The 18,761-nt window shown below is 38.8% G+C and overlaps 1 protein-coding gene across 1 annotated transcript in view; it reads left to right on the top strand.

Annotated features, from left to right (window-relative positions):
* Window positions 1-16,117, top strand: part of ltk (leukocyte receptor tyrosine kinase) — a 60,277-nt gene extending 44,160 nt beyond the window's left edge. The window contains exons 16-29 of the mRNA XM_079262077.1: window positions 1,649-1,834; window positions 2,845-2,943; window positions 5,881-6,042; window positions 6,187-6,279; window positions 10,808-11,000; window positions 11,096-11,186; window positions 11,602-11,666; window positions 12,083-12,212; window positions 12,301-12,398; window positions 12,971-13,063; window positions 13,301-13,402; window positions 14,356-14,490; window positions 14,782-14,872; window positions 15,034-16,117. Coding sequence (XP_079118203.1) covers window positions 1,649-1,834; window positions 2,845-2,943; window positions 5,881-6,042; window positions 6,187-6,279; window positions 10,808-11,000; window positions 11,096-11,186; window positions 11,602-11,666; window positions 12,083-12,212; window positions 12,301-12,398; window positions 12,971-13,063; window positions 13,301-13,402; window positions 14,356-14,490; window positions 14,782-14,872; window positions 15,034-16,047 — 2,552 coding nt within the window. The 3' untranslated portion in view covers window positions 16,048-16,117. The remainder of the gene's footprint in view (window positions 1-1,648; window positions 1,835-2,844; window positions 2,944-5,880; window positions 6,043-6,186; window positions 6,280-10,807; window positions 11,001-11,095; window positions 11,187-11,601; window positions 11,667-12,082; window positions 12,213-12,300; window positions 12,399-12,970; window positions 13,064-13,300; window positions 13,403-14,355; window positions 14,491-14,781; window positions 14,873-15,033) is intronic.
* The last annotated feature ends 2,644 nt before the right edge of the window (window positions 16,118-18,761 follow it).

Below are 18,761 nucleotides of genomic sequence, written 5' to 3'. Positions count from 1 at the left end.
TTTGGACACACCTACTCTTTATCTGAATGGAAATCTGTGCTCAAACGTTTGCCTGTTATTGTTCAAAACATCACTGGATGTGATGAAAAGTTGAGAGAAATTGTAATAAACAAACTTTGGAAAAGAGAGTGGAATTATTTGCACCTGGTGTTAGGATTTCTTGCATTATATTTAATTTTTTTTTTTTTACAATATGGAGCAAAAAAGTGAAACATTGCTTTATAAAAATACTGTAGTTATTCTTGGTGACACTGATAATTCTCTATTTTTATGATCAAAAAGACAATAAACATCCCTGTGAAGAATGGATTCACCCTGGATGACTCCCATACTTCATGTCAGATCAGCACAGCCGTGTTACATTAAAAGCACAGTTTTCATCCCCTTAAAAGGCAGCAGTATCAGTATTTGATATTGTGATGGATGAAGGATTTGTTTGTTCTGTATCCACACACAGCGCAGCGTGTTTGGCCTGTGTAGAATGGGACATGTCTGACTCACATTCTTAGTTTTCTGAAAGCTGAGTAGAAAATCCACTCTGACTAGCTAAACTCAGAGATCATCACTGTGCTGCCATTATTAAAAGTAAAAGTTGGCTTTAAAAGAAAAGAATCTGAAGCTTGAAGGCAGTTATTTTGATACAGCATGCAACATCAGTGGCAAGCCTAATTGGTTGCAAAGGATTTTAATATCTCTGTTGACATTTCTACCTTTTCTTCGTGCTGTGTATCTGTGGTTAAGTCTCTCAAATCGCCTGCTGGAATCGTTCCCACCCTGTCAGTCAGTCTCAACCAAACAAAGCCTTTTTTTTGTGAGAAAATCTTCCCTGTCCAGGGACTGTTGGGGAAAATTGTTATGAGTTTGGTTTGTATTAAGTATTAGACATATATGCATTGATTTGCTGTGATCCTGCTGTGTTTTGTGTCTATGCACAAAGCTTTCTTTAAGTTATATGATCCTTGTCTGGAATGTGCAGACAAAGTCTGAGACAGGAAGAGTTTCCTGCAGGGCATCGGTTTTTGTCAACTGCTTGGTTGACCAGTTGTCTAAAGGTTAGAGGTTAAAGGTAATAAAGTAATATAGTAAGTGATTTATGCTTAGTGAGTTCAGTTTAGTCTTAAATAAGAGATAATGATTGTTTCATATGGTGTGCTCAGCAACTAGGAGGAGTTAAGCATGGTTTATAATTGGGTGTTACTTCAGCATCTGCAGAGAGAGTTCTCTCTCCAAGCTCCAGCGTGTGCTTGTATTAGTTTATAATAAAATGTTCATTGTAAGAAGACAGTTGACTCTTAGATGTATTACAACTTCTCAAGACCAGAGTATTTTCCACCACAGGACTTATCTTACTTATCAAAAGAGCATACACTGAGCACAGTCAGTTTCCCCTGGGTGATTTTCAAAGACATACAAATCTCTTTTTCATAGACTCTACTGCTGAGACATTCTGTTGAATTACAGAATGTCTCAGCATTAATAATTCCAGTATGACCAAATAAACAGACAATATAGCAAGCAGCGATGAACATAAATACTGAGAGTCCCACGACTGTTGTTTGCTGTTAGCTTATTATGTTTGTAGTTCTCCTGAATATTTCTGTGGCAACAATTATGACAGAAAACCATATGTGACTTTGTTTTCTCAAAGGTGGAGGTGGTGGTTGGAAGGACAGTCCTAGTCCTCACCTGAGTGCCGGCAAATCTCTGGTGGAGGGTGCACTGGGGGGGTCCTCTTGTCCCCTGGCTTTGTCTAAGCTTGGTTGGTCAACCTTTGGTGGCTTTGGCGGTGGAGGTGGAGCCTGTACAGCTGGAGGTGGTGGAGGAGGGTACAGAGGTGAGAATATCGAGTTTAACATCTTTTTAAAGTGCCTGCACTTTAAAAAAGAAACAGAATAAGTTTTCTCTTGAAATATTTTCTTCACTTGTTTCCTTTCTCACCATTTCAGCTTACAAAAAACTTCTTCAAAAAGAATATTTCTTGTTTCAGTTTTATCACTTTAAAAATTCAGTAAGCTGCACCTCACTGGGAATAAAGATTTATACTAGCCTCTTTCCTCTCAGTTTTCTAAGCAGGTCTTTAGACATTCAAACTGTGCCGTTTCAAGATGAAAAATGAATTGGATCAGTATTACTTTTCTGTTCCAAACAGTTTTGTTGGTAATAACACATAGAGCTTTTTTTTTTTCTTTTTTTTTTTTTTAAAATAATTTAGCTCTGACTCCAATAAGCAGCTATGCTTGAGCAGTGGAGTCATGGGTAGAATATAGGAGATAGGAATGAGAGCCTCTGGAGCCTAGATGCCAGACGTCCTGGAATACCAAGATAAAGAGATGTGGAGTAATTACAATAATATTGACACACTGAAGCATCAGGAATAATGTCAAAGATATTGGGTATAAATATTATTGGTGTCAATAGAGACATGGAAAGTTGAAAAGCTATAGATATGAAGTATAAAGTCCTGCAGAACATACAAATGACTGCTGGTTGAAATATAAGTTTTCTTTCATTTTGAATCTCAAATCTCAAATAAATGTAATTCAGAGTAAAAATAGGAGGAAATAGAGAGGATTTCCCTCATCTAGGGATGAATCTTCTTTTAACTTACTTTTCAGTCTGATATTCTTCTATGAAAGCCTGCAGGTTCATTTAAAGATTTCTTATATCTGATCAGTTTTGTAACTATAACTTTGTCACCAAAGACAAGTTAATGTTTTTATTTTCATTTATTTATTTGTTTTAAGAAAATTGACTATGGTGCTAAAAAGCTGAAATGTGGGTTTTCATAATATTTGCCACAGTGAGATGTAGGAAAGTTCATATTCAGCCCTAATTCTTTAACAGGAGGTGATGCTGCTCTGACAGATGACATTACAGCCGACGGTCAAAATGGAGTTTCATTCATCCATCCAATGGGTGAGATTTTTCTGCAGCCTCTGGCAGGTAAGACTTACTGACACACTGCATCTTTGTGTTTGTATCAGATATATATAGATAAATCAATGTTTTAATTTTTCAATTTTTTTTAATGCATAAAACAATAGAATGAATAGAAAAGGATGAATCTAAAGAATGTGCTGGAGGGTGAGCAATATATGAATTAATTGAGAGCAAAACTTGCCAATGAAATCTAAACAAAAGACACGAGATAAAAACGACAAAAGAGATCAAAAGAAAATAAAAAAAACAAGAATAAAAAAAAGATGGCACAAATTGACTTTAAAGGTCATTTAAATTATGTATTTAATTTGAACTAGAACTAAAATAAATGAGGGCCGCATGGTGGAGCAGTGGTTAGCACTGTGGCCTCACAGCAAGAAGGTCACTGGTTCAATCCTTGGCTGGGTGGGGGGTTCAGTCAGTGGCCTTTCTGTGTGGAGTTTGCATGTTCTCCCCATGTATGCGTGGGTTCTCTCCAGGTACTCCAGCTTCCTCCCACCATCCAAAGACATGCATGTTAGGTTAATTGGTTACTCTAAATTGCCCATAGGAGTGAGTGTGAGCATGAGTGGTTGTTCGTCTCTGTGTGGCCCTGCGATGGACTGGCGAGCTGTCCAGGGTGTACCCTGCCTGTTGCCCAAAGTCAGCTGGGATAGGCTCCAGCTTCCCCGCGACCCAGAATTGGATTACGCGGTTCAGAAAATGAATGAATGAATAAAATAAATGAGAAAAAAAAATAAAAATGAAAATTTGTATGATTATTACCAGGGCAACAAGCCCTGATATATTTACAGTTCTTAGCAATATCAAATACTATCTCTAGCATTAGCAGTTACTTAAAAGCTATTTTAAGAAGGTGTGGGTTATTTATTAATCTCTTATCAGTAAAAAATGTTATAAATTGTAGCAGCTACGTTTGGAGGCAGAAGATAAAATGTACCAGTAAGCTCAGCAACACATAGATGTTAAGAACAGATACGTGTTTTCATGGTAAGAAAAAAATCCCTGATAAAATCCACTAGGTAAACAACTATCCGGATGGCCAGTCATCATTATTCAAGTTTACTAAATGTAAGACTTGATCCTAAGGCTTGACTGCAAGGTGCAAACCATTTATAAACTCAAAGTGATAAAAAAGGTCAGATTAAACCTGAAAACTTCTGTAGGAGCCAGAGCAAACAAAATCCTACTAAGTGTAGTGTAAATGTGTTCTGTTTAACAGGTACAACAACAAAAAATCTGTATGAACATTCAAAGATTTTTGGGTTGTCTCTATCCGTAGCAATAGTGAGCCTTAGGAAAATTTACATAAATGTATGGAATTTTTTTTTTCACTCTTTTTTTTTTTTCATCATGGCGAGACTTGCGGCCATCTGACTCTCATTACTTCAGCAGGAGAAACAGGAAGGCAGTTAGCTAATTCACAGCCTCATGCAGCCTGTTGCCTTCGGCGTCGACAGACAGACCTCCATTTTCATGTGGAGCTGCAACATGAAACACATTCAAAGCATAATCTGAAAAGAGAGATGAAATAATTTGATTTTAAAACCAGTACATTTTTCTGTCATATGGTTAAATTGTCTTCTTGTCTTTAAGTTAGGGGAAAAGGTTTATTATATGTCACGCATGGATCTGCCCCCTCCTCCCCTTTGAAATGTGTGTAAATAAACAATGGGGCTCTGTTTTGGTCAGAATTGGAGTTTTACTTTTATTATCAATCCAGAACTATGGATGAATGCTGAGAAAACTATATTTAATTGCATCACAAAACTATTTATTTATTAATTCATCACAAATAAGTAATTAACCACATTAACTAAAAGATGAAATGTGTATAGAGCTCAATGGGCAAAAGACGGAAAGACCACAACAAACAGCATTGATCCATCTCAGTGGTTTTAACTTCTCATAAAAATTTAATTGTATTGATATTTCAAACTTCACCACAAAATCCCAAGCTGAACCAAACTCGGAGCATATTAAAATTCAGCGAATGAGGCATAAATTGAACACATACGACATGATGCAAGATAAATAAAAAAAAATAAAAAAAACATCTCTTCAACCGCAGCAGTCTCAAGAAAAGCAAGCACATGCCTCTTTCACCATTTCCTTTAAGATGCTCTTAAATTCCTCAAAGGATGGCAGCGTGTCTAATTTAAGAAGTGTTTTCATGTTTTCGATCTGTCATCAGATCTGTCATCACCCAGAAAAAGTTGACTTTCATTTTTAGAAAAACTCTGAATCCTTTCATACTGCTATGTGCTGTGGGTTTGAGAAGACATCTGCAGCGGACTATTTTCTGTTACACATTTGCTGTTTTCATTCACATTTGTTTTTCATTCACTGGACAAAGTTGCATGTGTTGCTTAGGATAAACAGAGCTCTGCCTGTAATAAGCAGGAATTAAAACCATGTTTCAGCTGCACCGCAAAGATCACGCTGCTTCTAAATACATGAGAAATGCTCAACACCTTTTTTAACCTTTCATAAGTTTTCACAAAGTGATTTATAATGTGTTTTTTTATTCACACAAACACTCAATATGCAGTTCTTTTCCTTTACATGCACATACTGATGGATATGTTGAGTATTATGATGCTTCATGGGCAATTTCCTACCTGGGTCTTTACAATGATTTATTGTGGAGGCCCGCTTGTCTCAGCTAAGTTGGCCCAACATGTAGTAACCCAAGTGGACTTTTGCGTGTCTTAGCTGAATTAGTAATGGCAAAGTATTAGCAAATTAATTGGAGACTAATTGTGTTTAGCTAATAAATGGGGGGATGATACTACTTTGGCACACAGTTAAATCCTGCATTGAACCCACAGGGAAACAAGACTAATATGCAACATAATGAGCACACATTGAAGCCTCACAGATCTATACTGCATGTTCTTGTTTCAGTTTGTTTATGTGTGTGCACATTGTTCCTTTCAGCCATGGAGGGTCACGGTGAGTGTGAGATCAGGGTGCAGCTGAACTGCAGCCACTGCCAGACACAGAGTTGCAAACGAGAGGAAGATACTCACCTCATCATCTGCCTCTGTGACAACGATGAATTCCTCGCCAGTGACAACGTTACATGTATCAGCGCAGTTGGTATGTTACTGTCCACAACCTAACTTTTGTTTTGGATAGTAGATGTTTCAAAAGTTCCTTTTGACGTCACATTACAATCCCCTTATTAACTTGTTCTAAACATGGAAGTATTTTAAAGCCTTATCGTCTCCACTCTCCCCCAAGATGCTTCTCAAGGCCCGTTGTCGACATCGCTGACCCTGGTTGTTGTGATCTCCGCCATCGCCAGCGGCATTGCTCTGGCCGGCATCATCCTCAGTAAGAGACTCCTCCAGTTATGTGCGCAGTCTGTGCCCGCTTCCTTCCACCGGTTGTGAGCACAGCTGGACACATACATGCTCCCAGATGTTACTAACAGCAGAAACAAGAACTTTAATGAGTGTTTCATTTACCTTTGCTGACTGTGTGCCAGATGGTTTAAGGTGCTGTTGGAAAGCTTTGATGGTGGATCATAAGTTGCTGACAGTGAACCAAACCTGAACACTTTGATTACAGGGCTTGAGTCAGGCAATGCTCTGGCTTTATCTAAATACAGTATAGAAGACATAATGGAGGTGTTTAACAAATACCACATTCTTTATGTGCTTTATTTAGTGCTTGCAGTGTCACGGTTGATCTCTCGGAAGTATGAATTGATCAAGACTTCCCAGATGCATCTTCTTGTATATTTTTAACCTTCAAAATTATTTTCTTTTTTAAAAGAAAAGAAGAAAATCACATGCAGAAAACTTACATTTACTTAGAAAGTTTTTATTGGTCTCCTGCAAACAGGTGAGCAGCAAATATCCGCTGTTATAATTTGCTGGTATCAAAGATGAATGCATTCATTACTATAGGGAAGTGAAGACAACAATAGCAGAGGAAAGTGAAGAACTGATCAGCTTTGTTGTCACTTTCAAGGGTCAAAGCAACTCATGAGATTTGCATCTCTATTATAAAAGTTTTGGGTGAAAATAATTCATCTGTGTTGAAGCTATATGCTGTTTCCACATATCACTGTGAAATTCAGTGTTAGGTTTTAGTTTATCTGAGAGAGATCAGACAGTGAGAGTTGCTTTACTGGTGTTAATAGCACTAATGAAACAGTTTGAAATAGAAATAATTAGGGAATTAACAACTAACTTTTTTGTATGGCTTTAAAACTCACTATGTGTAGCAATCACACACAAAGCAGACAGAATTCTGAAGGACAAAGAAGACCGCAACCTGGAACTTAGCATGAATCGTCTTTCTAACATTATCCTAAGATAGGCTAGCATTGTTGCATCAGATGTGGTCTCAAAAGCTGCTATGCTAAAAGCACTGCTAAATGTTGACTAAAAAAAACTGCATTAACAGCAGTGTGCAGATTTATCATGCACAGTCATCTGGGTGAAGTATACTGTAGGACAGTGAGGGATTTTACAATTAATTGTATCATTTTTGCCTTGGCCACCTTTCTAATGTGCTGCAGACAATTGAGAAGGGACTCCTTATATTTACGACTAACCCACTAACCTCAGACTGGGTTTTATTATATATATATAAAAAAAAAAAAAAAAGTTTCAATACCATGCTCTCCTTCGCCATTGCCTTTTGCATAAATTTTATGTTCAGCTTCATTCCAACAATAGCTTCTCGTGTACCTTAACTTTGTGTAAAGGCCTCTGGAGGAGTTGGACTTCCTATGAAATATCTGTTACACTTTAAGCTCTCTGGATGTGAATGCAGTCTGACAAGAAAACCAGGAATGACAGTAGCACTTTGGGTACTGAGTAATACATTTAATAAACCTCATGTAGGGAAAATACAATAACTGTGACAGATTAAATATGAATACCAACATGCTATTTCTTGGCAATGATGTCTGAGCAAGGTAATGTACATTTTTCCAGCAGAGCATGAAGCAAAATATAATATCTAAAGAAAAATGTAGGAGGGGCAATGAAAATACAGCTTGATGCCTGATATTTAATGTCATTTCATTTTGATTTAATGTAACTTGTCCCTTTAACATTTTATACAGGATACATATATATGCAAACTGGTTATAGCCTTTAAGCTCTCATTATAAATGACAGTTCAGGTTAAACTCTAGCCTATGCAAACATTACAGATCAACAAAAATAAGACTGATTTTATATGCAAATGTGTAAATGTACATTAGCTTGGGTTTTTAGTCATACCTTTATGGAACAAACTGATTTTAAACATAAATATTTTGTTTTAAATTATTTTGGGGTTTCTGAAATCAGTCAAAATGGTTCGTACAGGGTCAGCAATAAATGTGCGGTGCACCTATCATGTGGCTGGATGCACCTTGACCCGACAAGCTTCTAGTCAGATTTTTTTCTTCTTAATTTAATTAGAAGAGCTCTATTAAATTAGTTTATTTCCTGGTTTCATTCTAACTTTTAAGAACTCTTTAGATTGTCATCAGGGTTGAGGTCAGTACTGAGGAAAAGCCAATGCCAAAACTTAAATCACTTTTTTTCATTTTTCCAACTAAGTCGATGTGTGTTTGTGGTTATTAGCTGCATGCGGAAGCTTTGTGATGGTTTACGTAAATTTTGTCTTGATACTCAGAAAGAGTCATATCTGGGAATTTTACAGAAAATTCATTTTTAGGTCATTTCTAAGGCCAGTAAAAATGAAATGCATGACCGATCGCAACAATTTTTTTAGTTTTATTTTCTGGTTTCATTCACTAAGTTTTCACTCACACAGCTCACTGACAGTACTCCCTGAGAACATGATGCCACAACTTCACTCTGCACCCTCTTCAAATATGTTGTACACATGTTGGCTCTTGGGGATGGAAGGCTTCACTTTTACATCTCCAAAGGTCTGTCTGGATATTGGTGTGAACAACTCAATCTTTGTCTTCTGACGTGTGGACACATTCAGCTGCATCTTTCAAGTTTTTCGGAGGTCATTTTTGGAGCAAAACTTGTTTCATTCGACCACAGCTGGTCAGTTTGTGGCAACATTGATTGACTCCTGAAAAATGATATCAGTGTTCGATCAGCTTTCAGTGAATGGTACGGTATTGTGACTTTGGTGGTTTGCTGAAGTGCTACTGACTTTCCAAACCCGTTAAGCATGGAGCAGAAGTCTCCCTTCTACTACAACTTAAACTTGCTTGCATTGTTTGAATTGATGACTTTGTGATCAGAAATAGAAACAGAGAGATCTGCGTCGTGTTCCAAACTTCTGTAAATATAGCTTCACTCGCATTTCTGCACTGAGCTTGAAATGTCTACTTGGACTGTGTATTGGTCAATCTAACAACTGCTGTCAAACAAACTCTTTCTAAACTGGCAGAGAGAATCTACCAGCTGCAGCCAGTCACGAGCGCTAACCAGAAGAGAACACACTTGGGCAAGTTAAGCCTTTTTGGAAAATGTCAGCACAGCTGACTAATGATTTAAATACATGTACGGATATATAGGAGCTTGTAAAATTTTGACCTCATTCCGAAAACCCAAAATGAATCAAATCTTATGCAGTAAATTCAGAGGTACCTCAGACTGAAACTGTTCTGGTTCTTTGTGCATATATGAAATTCACATCTAGATCAGTGGATGGAAGAGAATATTTTAATGAACTGAAGTACATTGCTCGGAACTGTCAATGCAATATGTAACAATGGGAAGGCAACGTCCCTTTGGCAGATGTTGAAAAATGACTTGAAAAGTAAAACAATAGTTCGGAAAGATCAGAGTCAGCCAGTTTTGCAGAGGGCAGATACTAGAGAACAAAGGATAAAAGAAAACTCTTTCTATTGTGAATTTCTGAATGAATGGTTTTAAAAAGTAATAAGGATGTTTGGGTGTTTAGAAAATGTATAATGTGCTCCAGTTACTCACAGATACAGTGTAATTGCAGTGCAATTAAATATAATCTGCAGATAAGGTGGTTAGATAAGCCAAAGTTCTTCTGTCTGACTCTTCAGTAACAGCATTGTGCGCAAATGTTTTCTTCTGCACATAAATAAATCCAAAACTAAATTACTGACAACTGTATTTTGCCTTTCAAATAAAAATTGAAAAAATGTGGATTTATCAAGTGTTTTTTTTTTTTTTTTAAAGAAAAAAACTGTGGCTTTATAAATGGCTTCAAAGCACACACACAAACACACACACACATCCATCAGCTTAATGGTGTCTCTTCACCTGAGCTCTCCCCCATGCAGGGAGGTAGTCTGTGCCCTGGGCGTCCCTATCTCCTCCACCTCCCATCCTCCTCCTCATCCCCTTCCTTTTCCTCCTCAACACTCCCCTCGTCCCTGAACCCCCATCCCCACCCACCCCTGAGTCCCTAGCATCTGCACCGGGCGATGGCTCGACGGCACCTCTTACCTCCACGCCACTCCCCCTCCCTGGCAGACTACCAACCTGCATCGGGGACGTGGGCTGCCTCCATGGCGGGTAAGTCCAAAAACTCACTGACGCAGATAGTCTAGGAGCAGTAACCAAGGAGAGGCCGTTTTTTTTTTTTTTTTTTTTTTTTTTTTTTTAATCCAAATCTGTTTTAAACTGTTCAGAGTGAATCCACCAGTTTTGCATTGCACTGCAACAACTTGTCAGTTCAGTTCGCTATAAAGAGCAACAGTAAATGTTTGTGAACCAGTTTTTTTTTCACTGCTGAGATGATCCCCTCCTTGCATTAGTGCTCCTATGTTTTATACTCAGGAAGTTACCTCTGCTGCTTGCATGCAGGTTGGGTTCAAGTCACAATCAGGGTTATGATTTTAATACATGCTTCAAAGTAAAAACCAGCTTGTCTGTTCTCTGCTCTTGTCTAGTAGTTGTGTGGTACCGCAGGAAGAACGACCTGCACGCTGTGAGGGGCCGTCTACAGAGTTCAGAGTACAAGCTGAGCAAGATCCGCTCCTCCACCATCATGACGGACTACAACCCAAACTACTGCTTCGCTGGCAAGGCCGCCTCACTCAGCGACCTGAAGGAAGTGCCGCGCAAGAACATCACACTTCTCAGGTACTCTATGACACAAAGATACAATGTCACAATGTACCGGTGCCTTACTTTCAATTCCATTTGAAATGCAAGATTTTTCCACTCTGCTTTGTTAGGGCTCTCGGACATGGTGCATTTGGGGAAGTCTATGAAGGGCAAGTTCTGGGAATGAGTCCCGATGGCAGTCCTATGCAGGTGGCCATAAAGGTCAGCTCACACTCTGCAAGGCAAAAGAAGTCAAGCTGACTTGCATAGATAAGAATGGCACACACTCCACCGTGTTGCTCCTAATTCTCTACTAAAATCCAATCTTAAGTTCACACCCTTACCTACAAGTGTTTTATTTGGGTCTCATAATTGTTTTAACTATTTGTTTAAATCCTGACAATATTTTAACTGTACAAATATAAAAACCCACAATTGCAAAGAAAACGACACAAATTTGTTTAGTTAATCCTCTCAAATTAGCATGCGATGCAAAAGAGGAAAACTGAGTGTTCTCTACAGGGTCTTGCCAGCTTTTCAATGCTCTACTGATTCAGTCTAATGATGTAACCCCCTTGACAATGGCATACACACTTCAAACTGCTTCTCTGATTTATTATTTTTTTGTGCTCCACAGACTCTTCCAGAAATCTGCTCTGAACAGGATGAAATGGATTTCCTCATGGAGGCGCTGATTATGAGGTGCACCAGACTGGAAATACATCATGTTGGCTGTCATATGAGTTTGTTAACACACAGTCACTCAGTGCATCTTTAGGATGCAATCTTTTTCCCAATTTTTACTAGACAGCTTTATATTTCATACATTTTGAGGAGGCAGAGAAAGGTGAATTTTTTCTACCATTTATACAGCCTGAATTTTCACTACAATCGAAACAGAATGTGTGAAATGAAACTTTGCAGCTGTTCAGGCTATCACAGAATTAGTTATCAGTCATATCTGTATTTGTTTTTTCATTCTAACTGCTCTGTTGTCACCACATCTGAAGATATAACTTTACTAAAGTGTGTACATGATCTTATTATTTGTCTCTTTTAATAATGAGCATACACACGTGGAGCCCTTCTTAACTAAAAATCCCACTTTGCCTTTGTAGTAAGTTCAGCCATGAGAACATCGTTCGCTGCATCGGGGTTAGTCTGAACATCCTGCCACGCTTCATCTTGCTGGAGCTGATGACAGGAGGAGACATGAAAAGCTTTCTGAGACAGAACAGACCGAGAGTGGTATGTCCATGTGACAACTGTTTGGATGTGCATCTTCTGCTCTGCGTGTGTTTCTGTGTCCCATTTAATTGAGGTGTGCTGTATCAAGGGTCAGACCTCTTCTCTCACCATGCGGGAGCTGTTGCAAATGGCCAGAGACATCGCCTGCGGCTGCCGCTACCTGGAAGAGAATCAGTTCATTCACAGGTTCACACTCGCAACCTCATCATGCAGTTTAAGCGTGTGGTTTTTTTCTGGGGTTTTTTTTTTAGTAAAAACAGTAACCAGTGAATCAAAAACTGAATTGTGTAATCAAAACTGCTTGGGTTTGTGTAGAGAGATGCTTTTCAAGTATTTTTGTAACACAAGTTGCAACAACATATTTGTACTTGTATCAGATATAAGATTTTTTTTTAATCTCGAACTTCATTAAATTACGCATTTAGTGTTTGATTTACAGATGTGGACTGTTTATTTGTTCAGCACTTTGGGCAGCTGCTGTTGCAAAAAGATCTTCCACATAAATAAACTTGAACTGAAGCCAGAAGTTCTTGTTCCAAACTAGCAGCAGTTCTTCAGTGAGTTACGATGGTGATTATTTTGTTAAGCTCGTCTCCAACTAAAGAAACTGAAAAAATATTTATTTTCCAGCTTTATTCCACTAAACAATAAAACAATGAATACTGAACTAAACAAATAGTATAGCAATAAAATTTGGAAGGTTTTAGAGTTTAGTGTCAACATGAAGCTACATTTTGTAACAGGTGAATGTTTTTCAGAGACATTGCTGCCAGAAATTGCCTTCTTACCTTCTCTGGACTCGAGAGAGTGGCTAAGATTGGAGACTTTGGCATGGCGCGGGACATTTACAGGTTTGTACACTGAATCCTCAGGAGGCACGCTGCCCACGTACATAAGCTGACATGGTAATTAATTTCGGTCATGGGAGGAACAACTTCTCTTGTTGATGTTATTGTTGGAATATTTAAATACTCACCTTATTTTCCCCCCAAATAGCCAAGTTAACATAGAAAGGTCATGACTTTGTTACGTTTACTTTAAATCAGATTTTTCTTCTTAAATCTAACACTGTTACATTGTTTTTCCAGAGCTAGCTACTACCGAAAAGGTGGCCGTGCTATGCTGCCAGTCAAATGGATGCCTCCAGAGGCCTTCATGGAGGGAATCTTCACATGCAAGACTGATACCTGGTATGAACACCTTATGTGCACTGTAATATAAACAGTAAGACTTTAGACTAAGATCTTTCATCAGTTTGAAACCAGATGCAGTTATATGTTGGTGTGATGCACCTTGTCACTGAATAAAGGATTTAGACACAGAGTTGTGAGTTTTGCTTCGCATCATGTATTTATACTAACTGCTGGCACAGCACGTTCTTTATTCAAACATCCGAACAGATTTCTGGACAACAAAAAAAAGAAGGGTAAAACTTAAAACAGACTTGTAAAGCCATTTTTTTATTCATAAATAGCAGTTTTTATGTGATCAGTGTAACACTAATAAATGAGATATTTTTTAGGAAATATTTCCTTTTTAAGCAAAGCTACACAAAGCAACTTATAGATACTGTGTTTATCAATTTAAAACAGACAGTGAACGTCTGTATTCAAGAATGAACAAAGATGATCCTGCTCCTGCTAGCAGTGGAGGTGCAGTGTCCTCACCAAGTCAGATCTTTCCTGGAGTGAAAATAGGCTGTATTACAGATAAAAAATATATATATATATAACAAACATTGTTTTGGTTAAAAAGTCAACATGGAGACTGCAACATAATGAGTTCAAACAGCTGTTCAGTCCGTCATGTTGTTGGAAATATGTTGAAAACCAGCTGCAGTCTGACCACAAGGACTGGTTAGAATCCTCTAAAACTCCTGGGTTCTGCTGAAGTTGTCTATTTCCTGCAGGATGTGAATCAATAATACTGCATGTAGCAATAATCAGTTTTGTTTCTGGAAAACTAACTGAAGGTGGTAAAATAGAAATAGGTTGAATATTGTGTTTTTTACATGGAGTATTGGTTGGTTTTAGAATTAGTTTACATTATAGACAGTTCTGTTTGGTATAGAAAAGTGCTGGAAAGGTTTGGCATGAAAAACAAGGTGGTCCCTTCAGCTGATGATCTGTGTCTCCACCTGCAGGTCATTTGGAGTGCTGCTCTGGGAGATCCTCTCTCTGGGTTACATGCCATATCCCTGTAAAACCAACCAAGAGGTTCTGGAGTTTGTCACCAGCGGAGGCAGGATGGACCCTCCCAAAGGTTGCCCAGGGCCTGTGTGAGTACCGAGGGAAGTAGACAGAAAAGACATGAGCCAGCCTTGTTTGGTAGAGCAGACCTGAGATGCTTTCTGTTGGACTTGATTTGCATTGTCAGGCTGGTTTCGTTGGTGTAAATATTTAAAAAATCTTCAAGATAATGATGACACAGAGTGGGTGTGTTTGCTCATATGACATGAGAAAGGTGGTTTCTGTCCTAATTTGATAAACAGCAGTGAGGGTAATAACAAATTTTCCAGTAGTGACACATTTACGATGCAGTTTATCAGTTTGCATCTGTTACCTTTTAGCTATCGGCTCATGACCCAGTGTTGGCAGCACTGTCCTGATCACCGGCCCAACTTCTCAACTATCCTGGAAAGAATTAACTACTGCACTCAGGTATTCTTCATCTGTCAACAATATGCAGTATCACTGCATATTTCAACCAAATTCAAACATGATTTTTTTTTCTCATTTTCTTTCTAACAACTTTCCTTCCTATTTTTTTCTGCCGCACAGCTGCTGTTATGCTTACTGCATGTCTTTTCTGTCTTTATTAGGACCCGGATGTGATTAATACACCTCTTCCTGTAGAATATGGCCCGAACACAGAGGATGATGGAGGCACAGTAATGCGTCCTCCTATTCCCACCACCAGTGTTACTCCACTCCTGGTGTCACACCCCGTTTGCCAGGATTCACCTTCGCAACTGGGTTTCTCGCCCATGGATTTTGGTGCCCCTCCACTTCCTCTACAGCCCACCAAACCTCGTCTTCTCCTACAGAGAACCCAACCCGTCCACCATGAGGTGACGTCTTGTCGAGAGGTCCTGGAGCCGTCCTGGGCTGAAACCGTTCCTGCTCCTGGTTTGTCATGCGGAAGCAACGGCATCCACTCTGAACCTCCTCTTCACCGACCCTGCTCCAGAAACAGCTCCTCCTCTGGAAGCCAGAGGCTGAAGAACAAGACGAAGAACCTTTGGAACCCAACGTATGGCTCGTGGGTCTTGGAAAACTTCATGGGGAAGAAAACACTGACTCACACTCAGTCCATGCCTCTCTCAAGTTCCGCCACCAACTCGCCGACCTGCAGCCCAGCTTCAGAGAGTAATGAGGCCATTTGTGACAGCACCAGCAGCACCTACCTCAACCCAGCTACATCTCCTGCCTGCCAGACTCAGGCTGGCCCAAGCATGCCTTCACAAAAGACCCCTGCTGGTGGTACCACAAAAGCTGATATGGACCTCGCTAAGCTCCAGAGTTTCCCTTGTGGCAATGTCAATTATGCCTACGATGAGCAGAGCTATGAGGCAGAGAACCTCCCATTGGTCATGCCCAAAACTGCAGAAGCCATCACAAGCACTAGTTCTCCTCTGACTGTCTCCCCAGGAACCACTGTGGGTCTGGCAAGAGGCCTACATACCTCCTCATCTTGTATGCCCAAACTACTGCTGAAACGCCATGCCAGCTATGGACACGAGGACGTGAGGAGACATACCAAAGCCGAGAAACCCACTCGTGATCGAGACTCTGGCTTTTCTCTATCTGAAGATCTCAGCGTTGCCCACATCTAAGAAAGCCAAAAGACATTTTAAATCAAATATAAAATGTCTACTGGAATTCCATCCCAAATTGAGACTAAAGCTCTAGGTGTCTGAAAATAATTATGCATGACCGGGAGAGCTTCGGCATGGTGGGAAAGTCACCAGATCAAATTATAACAACTTATTGGTATGCTGGAAAACACTATCTAACACTGATGTTTGTACAAATACATCTCTGTACTGTGATACCCAGTCCTGTCCTGAGCTTCTGGTACACTGGTAGCAAAACACTGATGCTGAAATACTGAGCGAAAAGTAGCCCTGCGCCTTCATCACAGATGGTGATGGATGTCAAAAATCACTGCTGTTGATAGACTCCTATTTTTTTTTTTACCTATCTACTTTAATTATATCTTCTTTTTCCTCTTTTTTTTATTTGAATGTATTTATTTTATAAAATCCTTGGTAGTAATGAATTGACGTCTGTAGTATTCAGTCTGAGCATTAAAGTGTTGAGTCATGGAGAAAAGGATCTCCAAGAAGTTTTTGTGTTAATTTAACATGCGAGTCAGCTTTGGAAAGTAGTTACACACACTTTAGCTGCTGTTGCATGAAATAAAAAAGATGGTTTTAGTCATTTCTAGTTACCTACATAGTTATGATGTTGTAGTTGGTACTTTTGCATTCACCCCATACAATGGGAAAATTTCCCCTCCCAGATTACTGCAATAACAAATATTTTCTGGCATGTAAAGTCTTAGTGTTTCCACATATTCGGAGTTTCTGTTGGACAAGATTCGGACAGCTAATTTTTCTGGGGTGCATCTAGCGGTTGCCCCCATTTTGATATTCCGCACCATTAACACTCCCATTGTGATCAGGTCCGCCCTGACTCCTAGCTGGACTCCTAGATGGCTAACATGTTTCTCAGGATTACAATTCCACTTTGTGACGCATGCAACTGTTTGCACCAGGCAAAGTGGTTGCAGTTTCATATTTAATGCATAGACACAACAGTGGTGGAGAAAGTGAGCATGGATTTTGCCAACAATGTTGAACTACTTCAGATGTGGATATTTTTGTGACATGAAATCTCTAGCTGTTCTGCTCTCAAGATTAATAGTGGCGCTTATAAAGAGACAACTTTGCCAAAATTACTGCCTCCCACTGTCACGCTTTGTGAAATGTGCTGAACTGGAACAAATCAGTGGCCTTTAATCAGTGATTAACAGGTTCCTTCACTTTTTAATGGTGGAAAAAACTTTCTTCCTACATGTCTTAGTATGTACTTGGCCTACAGGCAGTTTTATGAATGTGTAAGTGAAGAGTTTGGGGGGCGACCTTGCAGCTGTGAAGAAAATTGCTATTTTTGTACAGGATTACGTACACTGGACTAACCTGTTGTGTTTGTAGCTTTCTTTTTCTTTGGACATTTGTATTTGTTTCTGTTCATGTATCTGTAGTTGATCACTGCCATTAGAAAGCGCTGCTCTGCATCTTCTGATGCAGTGCTGGTAGCATTTGTGTTTTCCCAGCACAGAGAGGAATTCATCTTTTGAATACAGAGCAAGCTGCTCTGTATTCAATCATATGTGTAAAATGTGGACACCTGCATTCAGTATTTACATTTTAAGTTGAGCTTCATTTAGTCCTTTCAATGATTGCCAGCAGCGTATCTTTATTTTTACCTAAACATGTTGATGGTTTATTATATGTTAAATGAAATGTTGCATTTACCTTTGGGCTATATAGACTTACTGTATATTTTATGATCAGCCTGCTGATATAAGTGTCTTAGTTTTCAACTCAACTTGAAAATAAGATCTTTAAGGAAATGTATTAAATCAAAATGTTCATTCACCTTTTTATAGATTATTGGTATATTTTTACACAACAAAAAACCCCCAACAAAACGAAAACAGTGGACCCTTGTCATATTATATTGTTTTTTCCTAAGTTTATGAAAAAACTCTTTTTTTTCTGCATTTTTGTAAGCTGAAAAAAAACTGTGAAAATCCAAACCCATTAAATGAAATATGCTGTTTTTCACACAATTGTTCTTTCATTTAAATGTGCCCCAAATAAATCAACATATATTCTAAACTGTGTGTTTGTTGTCCCCACTTAATGGACATATAAATTAATTCTTTACCTCCCAACTCTTACACAAGTCATAATACCTCATCTTCAAAAAAGTTGGGGAGAAGTTTAATGATTAATTTCATTGCATTTGAAAAAACGTAAACACAATTATTTCCAACACAATAGAAAGGAATTCAAATGGAGAAAAAGAAATACAGAAAAGTTTATAGAAATTTGTGGCAAGGCGAGATGTCACAGCTGATTGTAAAAGCTGTATCCGCCTGCTTGGTTAGAATGTGGCTGGACATTTTATTCCAAACTTGGAGATCCATCAATAGGTTTTAAAAAATATTTGTCAATGTAAGCTTACAAAGACGTTTGGCCCTTCAAAAGCTCTTATACATAATACTGAGAAAGTTTTCTGGTTTCTAGGCTAAACACATTTTGAAGAATAAGAGAAAACACTGTCTGATTGATGTAAGTGACCTTCGAGCCTTCAGGCAGCGCTGCATGAAAAGCCTTTATGCCAAGATTATCAATATAGCCACATAGGAATAAAAGTACTTTGACTTTTCTAATGTAACACAGTTCAGCACTGCATCCAGAAATATAACCTGAAATTATATTATGTAAGGATGACAGACGCAATTAGCTCTGAAGAA

This window comes from Telmatherina bonti (genome assembly GCF_933228915.1).
Source record: "Telmatherina bonti genome assembly, chromosome: 22".
In the NCBI taxonomy this organism is placed as follows: Eukaryota; Metazoa; Chordata; class Actinopteri; order Atheriniformes; family Telmatherinidae; genus Telmatherina; species Telmatherina bonti.
This window is presented reverse-complemented; position numbering and strand designations above follow the sequence as displayed.